Source organism: Pundamilia nyererei, unplaced genomic scaffold, assembly GCF_000239375.1.
Source record: "Pundamilia nyererei isolate P.nyererei 1_Seehausen unplaced genomic scaffold, PunNye1.0 scaffold00035, whole genome shotgun sequence".
Lineage (NCBI taxonomy): Eukaryota > Metazoa > Chordata > Actinopteri > Cichliformes > Cichlidae > Pundamilia > Pundamilia nyererei.
The window spans coordinates 57,397-65,235 of record NW_005187436.1 but is presented as its reverse complement, the minus strand read 5'-3'; the positions used below and the strand labels follow the sequence as shown (position 1 = coordinate 65,235).

The 7,839-nt window shown below is 38.3% G+C and overlaps 1 protein-coding gene across 1 annotated transcript in view; it reads left to right on the top strand.

Annotated features, from left to right (window-relative positions):
• Positions 1-7,839, top strand: part of LOC102199254 (voltage-dependent calcium channel subunit alpha-2/delta-1) — a gene marked incomplete at its 3' end in the record, with an annotated part of 68,450 nt that overhangs the window by 6,475 nt on the left and 54,136 nt on the right. Inside the window, exons 2-3 of the mRNA XM_013910034.1 lie at positions 2,272-2,353; positions 2,580-2,727. Coding sequence (XP_013765488.1) covers positions 2,272-2,353; positions 2,580-2,727 — 230 coding nt within the window. The remainder of the gene's footprint in view (positions 1-2,271; positions 2,354-2,579; positions 2,728-7,839) is intronic.

Below are 7,839 nucleotides of genomic sequence, written 5' to 3'. Positions count from 1 at the left end.
TTTCACAAAAGGTTAAAAAGTGAATGTCTACAATTTAGACAAATTGCAGGAAATGTTATTAAAGCAATTTAGCAGGATCAAAGCAAAATCAAATAGTAATAATCACAAAACAACAATCAAATCACCTGAACTATAATTATCTTATTAACTGACTCTGAGCTAATGCTGATTTTATTCTTATCTTCCGTGAGGAGAGGTTGGAGAAAGGGTGAGCACAACCAGGCCTAAAGATGCACTTATCCCCGTGTTCTGAGTTGATGATAATCACCCAACAGGAAATGAGTATCCCTTGGGAATTTAGTGGAAGTATGTTGTACACACGCACACACATACACACCACACACACACACACGCACACACTAAGCAGAGAGGAAAGCCAAAAATATACAACCATTTTGCTGGTCCACAGGTCGGGCTGGGTCAGTCCCTCTAGCGTCTCTGCTGTAATTTTCAACTGTGAACATCTCAGGTCAAATCTTCTGAGCTGCTCATCTCACAGAAGACAAAGGGGAAGAACCCTATATCTCTTCTTCACTTAACTTTTCACGTTCACCCTTTCTCCCCTATGTATCGGAATTTCAGGAGCAGGACCACGCCTCCAAGCACACTCCTTCCGGTTGTCATCTATATAGGTTCCCCCAGTTCTGCAAGCTGTTCATTCTCGTTTACGTGCCCCACCCTCCCTCCCTCGTTGTTCTCAATTCTTTAACTTCTTCACTCCTATTTACTACGTGGGGATCTGCCAGGCCCGGGCGCTGCCGCCAGTCCCCTTCGAGGCCTTCCCCACACCGCAGCTCAATTCATGTCCAAGCTTTCACCTTTACCTACTAAAACGCTGTCAAACTTAAAATGAGGACGTGGGCCCAGCATTAATATCTAATCCCCTGATGTCCACCCACATCTTATCTATCTCTATTTATCTATCTGACTTACGTGATTTAACACAAAGTTTAAAGTTTAAATTTTAAAATCACTTCATTACATTTCATGTCATTGTTAACACAGAAACCCCATCACATTTAAACATTCAGTCACATATGGATATAATTCACTTCATGTTTCATTCAGTTTATGTAATTCTACTTCAGTTAGATTTGTTTTTAGCAGATTCTCAAATGAACATTTGTTGTAACATAATCCCTTTTTAATTCAAATACAGAGGAATACTTTCTTTTACTTTCTTTTAAAAACTGTGTTTGTCAATCATTTTTTTATTCCACTTTTTTTTTTTTAATTCTTCTTTTTTTTCAAAAAAGTCAGACATTCATAGACTGGTGGCTCCTGTGTGTCACTTTCACCCCTACCCTGCACGACACACACATTCACACACACCCACACATACCAAGGTCAGACTCTGTAGAGGTTCTCAGTGAGGTCTGTTATTAGAATCAATGCACAGGTTACATTTTCTTATTTAATATCTGGGTTACACTTACACCTACTCATTTTCAATATACCTGATGATATTCTGAACAGTATTAAGTATAATTTACTATCAGCAAATTCATTCATTCATTACAACTTCACATCACCTGACAACATGTGATTATCCTAACAAGCCACTGTCTCATATCATGCATAATGTCTTAGGTTCTACTCTTCCCAGTGATCATCCATGGCCACTTTGTTCAAGTGGTACATAGTGAGTAATGGAGGAGGATGAGACTAAGGTATAAACCAGTGTGTGGCACAGTGACTGATGTACCACGACGACACAGAAAATAAATAAATAAAAATAAAAGGCAAGCATCAGGTGAGCAATTTTCACTCAAGCGAATGGGTACCATCATTGAGTCTGTTGTTTGGTTGCTATTATTCGTACATCAATGGCACCAGCAGGCTGGAAATGATTAAAGCTCTTTGAGGTATAGAAAAGCATGTTGGTCTTAGCTACCGCCCACCTCCTGCCTGTCCACTCACATCACTGTCACTAGTCGCAACAATAGCTGGCACTTATCTGATTGGTTGACTTCATGTTTGAACTCTCTGAAAGCAATTGTATTAGTTGACATGCAGTGACACAAGCTTTATTAGATGACATTGTGTTTGTTTCTGGTGATCTGGGTTTGATTGGTTGACATTTTGCCCGACCCACAAGAGTGATTCTCTTTGACCTTGTTTGTTTTTGCATCAAGTGACTTGGTTGGTCTTTTTAGATGATTGATATACGGTAGATTGAAAGACAGTTTAACTGAAATGCATGCAACGTCTCTTCTAAACTGGTTATATTTGAGCTACAGGATTGGTTGTGTGCATTTCTTTGTCCCATAGGATTAAAGAATGGGTTGATCAGATGCAGAAAGAGCTTGTTACCCTGGCAGACACAGCTGCAGCTGGGAAGAGCCTCACTCAGGTATAAACACCGGAATATACACAGACATGCATAAAATCTGAGCATAATCCTATTCCTTTCTTAAAATTTAAGTCAACCCCTTGTATATTTTCCCCTAAATGTTTAAACTCTTAATTTCCTGTGTAAATTATATTTAGCTTTAACAATAATTTAAACAAATGAATGTGTGTAAAAAAATGTCTTTTTTGTATTAAAACAGCAATTACATTTGTCTTTCTCCATGTAGATTTTTCTGAGTAACCAGCACCTCTACACTGTGGAGCAAAACGATGCGGAGGAGCTAGTGGCCAGAGCAGCCAGGAACATAGAGCAGCTGCTACACAAGAGGTCTGCTGCCTTGGAGGTAAAATTCACTCCTCTCAAAGGAACCAACTGTCAGTTTGCAATTTGTTTGTAGCTTTTGATGCTGCACAGGACAAACTCTTCTAGTGCCATGACAGCGACCAGTTTTCCATCTGTTCTTCTCTAAGACTCCACCATGGATATTAAATAATCAGAGTGTGATTGTAAAAACCTAAAGATAAACTGGAGCACATTAGGTTTTGGTGACACAGGGATGTTTGTGGTATTTAGTCAATGTAAAAGTAATACAAATAACAGCAGATGAACCGATTTGTCATTCAAGTGAAAATCGCATCAGGAATTCACTTTGGGTACATTTAATTCATTTCAGACCAGGGATGAAAACTGCCAACACGGATAAAAGCAATTTAAAAAAGATGATAAAAAATTAAGTTGTTTTTATGTTTGATTTGTCTTGAACAAGCACGACACCCTGTGCTATGTGTAGATTTTGTGACAGTCCCAAAACTAAAAGCAATTAGATACAAAAGCCTTCTGTTTTCTGAGCTGCATCTGTCACAGACAAACTTGCAAAGTCATGATCATGTGTTATTAAAGGCAACAAAAAAGTTAAAGAAAATTCAGTCTCTATATAGCATACAAATTTAATAAAGGTAGCTGAATTATGTTTATTGATGCATATACTGTATGCATCTGACTGGAGATTTAAATCTTCACATACATTGATCTACATCCACATACAGTAAAACGAAGTTTAGTTGAATATCCAACAATCACACCTACCAGCACAGCAGTTGTAAATGGGGAGAAATTATATTATTATGCCAAACTGAATGATTGCTTTTCCTTAAGTAGGACACAACATATAACTGTAACAGCATTATTGTGTAAAGCATGAATAGTTAAGTTGAGTAATTCACAAGTTATTGCCCAAAACGTAACACATAATTCTGCATTAACACCACCATCTGCGCATTATCTGTTTGTTTGCATATTTTTCTGGCTTAGTTTTCCAAATGTGGTTGTTTTTTCTTTGGTTGAAGTCCAAAGCCTTTAAATAGAGTATCATTCAAAACATTTTAGAGTGGTTTAGTAACAGGATCTCCTAGTTGTTTTAAAGTACACAACTACCCAACAGTTGTTCAGAACAACCTTTAGGAGGTCTGTATGTTATCACAGTCTAAACCCGAGGAGTGCGTATTACTTTTGATGGACATTTTATAGCCAACTAATGTTTCTGTTATAAAGGTATGTGTGTGTGACGATTTATAAATCTAATTTGGCTCCATAGTAGAGGATAGATGCTGTATGCTAAAGGAACAGTGGGTGAAGCATACACTTAAAAGAGTAGAAAGCAGGGACTGAGATCTTTCTTCTTTTGGACTGAATGTGATAATGAGAGCCTCGACCCTCGGGATGTTCTCCCCCCCCAATTTCTTTCTTTCTTTTTTAGGGCAGAGATTCTCATCTCCACTAGGAGTCTGAATAGCAAATTGCCTTACATTGCCTTTTTAAGGCCTTGCAGTTGTTGTCTAATTAGTAATGGAAAGGGAGTGTTTATGAATGTCCATAAACATGTGTCCTGCCAAGTGTCTGTCTTTTGTTTGTTAAGTAAAGCCACTCATGTTCTTATCAATTTTCCGAGTGCTGGTGCCACGAGATGCATGAGCAGCAAAGTGAGTATTGGCTCTACTGCATGGAAAAGCAGTAGAAGAGAGAAATGGCTGCAATACTGGGCAATGTTACGGTGTATTTTCTATGTGAAAAGTTCATAAGGGTAGGTGGTGGGTGGGACGTCAACTTTATGTTGACAGTTGATCCAACCTCCACACATCGATCACGTCTCACTCTTTATTATGCCTCATCTTCTTTTATGAGTAACCTCAAGGCACACTGATATTGGATTCTCTGTCATGAGATGTATAGATGAGAAGATAAATGATAAATGCATGCTGGGAAAGAGAGGCAGGTCAACATGAAAATAATGGCTATGTGGATTGATGGACAGATAGACAGTGAGCAAAGGATCATAGTGAGAGCAGCTGAGGAAATAAAGAAGGCTTTTAGCGAATAGTGCGATTGGTTTCCCTTTTGGGTATAGTCTTTCTAATACTTGCAGACCGCATACAGTAGAAGTGAGAATAAACACCAGCAAACTCAAGCCAGAAGATAGTATACAGGAAGCAAACTGTCCCACTAGATTTCAGTTGTGCTTTGAGATTTTTGCTGACCAATCTTCTAAGTCAAAGGAGGGCTTTTTGCTCTAAACTTTATTAGGCAAAATGCAGGAAGCGAATCTTCATTGCAACTGGGACTTCCTTTTTTGCTCAGTGCTTTTGATATGAGGTTGGAAGTGACTCGCAATGTCAATATAATTGGAGATTGCCCAAGGCACTCAAGCCATTTTCACTTACTTGACAAGTGCTTTCAAACTTTCATCCTCCCGTTGGCTTTCGTCTTTCTCTTTCTTGTGTCTTGTCTGTCTCTCTTTATCTGATATCTAACTCCGCGTGATGGATGACCTTCCAAAGGCTGCAGCTTACCTAGCCACAGGTGTGTGAAATAAGTGTCCATTTATGTGTGCCTATTCATGCTTTCATAAATAAGTGTGAGGCAGAATGTAGCATGCATTATTAATATGTACTTGGCTGCACACTGCTAGGAGAGATCACTTTATCAAAGGTTTTACAATGGATACTGTGGCTCGAAGCCCAGTGGGGAACACTCACACATTTAAACATGGAAACATTCACCGTTTGGACTGTCCACCTGCCCACTCACTGATCCACCCACTATACATCATTTGCTACATAAAAAACTCAATAGGGGATATTGGCAGACAGTTGTTTGATAGAGCTTAGGCACTGAAATGTAGCCACCTACACACGCATGAGCCAAAGGGCCAAAGTACCAAAAACTCCTCTATAAATTTATAATAAATTCTAATGAATGCATATTTGTATCTTTAAATTCAGACCACTTATTGTTGATTTCCATCTTATTTTTATTCTTGTTACTTTTATTATTATTATTATAATACAGAGAGCATAGTCCATATGCTTAAACAGATTTCCATTATAATGGGTTTATCTCAACCAAGAAAATTCTTGCCTCTTACGCTGAATAAATGGCTATCACACCTTCATAAAAAACAGTATGAAGCTGTAAAAGGGTCATTAGAGTAAATAATTCTGCTTAGGGTGATATCATAATGAAAATCTTGATGTCAAATACGGTTGACCACTCGGCGAAATTGTGTGAGACTGTCTTGGCTTGAGTCAATACATCTTGGAGAGATGAGTTTATTCACAACACATCTCTCCTTCCTACATCTTCAGCTTGTTATCTGTTTCCCTGAATGCCTAAGTACACTGTAATTAAAGGCTCAATTATTGATACAGCTAAACTTGTGCTACAAAAGATAAACTAAATAAACACTGAAGAAAGACACTGATGCATGCTCACACATAAAACTCCCTCTTTAGTATACCTACTGCCCACACAAGTGCCCTGTGATTGTGTGGGGTCCCACAGTTTTTTTTGGACGTCCATTTGAGGTTTGCTTCATTGATAACATCACTTGAACTGAATGTAACATAAAGCAGATGTTGAGTTTTGGTGTTGCAGACTGAGTTATCACTCTAAATAATATACTAGCATATTTTTTAGACACTTGCTCTTTGAATGGGTTGTTCTCTACATCCAGAAACCACATATCAGCCGCAGTTATTTGTTTTTACTTGAACAGTCTGCATGGGGTAAATGTGTGTGTCTACAGTACTGTATGTGTGTGTCTGCACAATTCCTCTTTTCTCCTGAGGTGAAGGGCTCTATCCAGTGACTAATGAGCCACTCCACAGCATTACTTAGAGTAATCCCTCAGCTTGCAGCACACAAAAAAGGAAAGAAAATCTACAGGACACAGGTGGTGGTGTGTGAGACTCTGCGCTGTAAAATGGGGTGTGTTGGTACATGGATATTTGCAGATTAATGTGTCTTTGCTAAATAATCTTAATTTTACAATGTTGGCAACATGATCATGGAACTCTCTTACAGAATAGCATTTAGCAGTAAGTTGATAAAATACTTAATTTTTTAAATATTTATTTTATTATTTTGATTTAATGCAGTCCACAGATGGATACAAGAAAATCAAAAAGCCACAGTGTGTGGCACATACACTACTTGCTGGCCTTTTAAAGCTAAATGAAATAGAAATAACAAGAAGGAACAGAAGGGGCACTGTCAAGCCCTACAATGTGAGCTCTAGTAGGCTACTCATGTGCATGTTTCTGACCAAACTGTCAAAATCAGACTCATTGAAGGTGGTATGAGGAGTCAGCATGCTTTAATGGGACCTGTGCTCATGCAGCTCGATTGGCATGCTAGATAACATTAAAGCTTGTAGGTCCACCACTGGTCGCAGTTGCTTTTGCAGATGATAGTGCAGGCATTGCAACGTTTGCCACCACATCTCCAGACTCTTTCATGCTTGTGACATGTGCTCAGTGTGAACCTCCGCTCATGAAGAGAAAGATAAGAAACAAACCAGAGGAAGAATCAGTCATGTCTGTGACCACCACCTGCAAAACCATTCCACTTTTGGGGCTGTCTTGTTGTTGTCTTTGCAGTGCAACTGTTGTCACTCTGCATCAGATTAATTCACAATGGTTTATGCTTTCCAACTGGAAAGATTTTAAAAAGATCTCTGAATTTTAACTGAGTTTGTGTTGCACTGAAATGATCAAGTGTTCACTTATTTTTTACCAGTGTTTTCTAGCTGCTAACTAGCAGCTTATGTGTAAAACTCATCTTAATAAAAAAGAAAAAGAAAATCCTGATTCTGAGGCCCAGTCGATGTGATCTAAAACATTGATTAAAACTTTGCTGTTAGAATTTCCTAACACAATTAGCCCACTGTCTTTAATTATATACCTTGTTAGATATGTTAGCTGGTACAAAGTTTTCGTCTTTGTTATTTGACTGTCAGACTGACCAAAATACAAGCAAATCAATGACTCATTGACTACTTTGACATTCTGTAACTTTATTTATAGTAGACATAGAATAAACAGTAAAGTGGTAAAAATGATATATTTTTCAGGTAGTCTCCACTACCAAAAACGTGGTATTAGGTAAATCTGGATTGTGCAAGAGTTGGCAGTTCGTCTTGTAATCGGAAG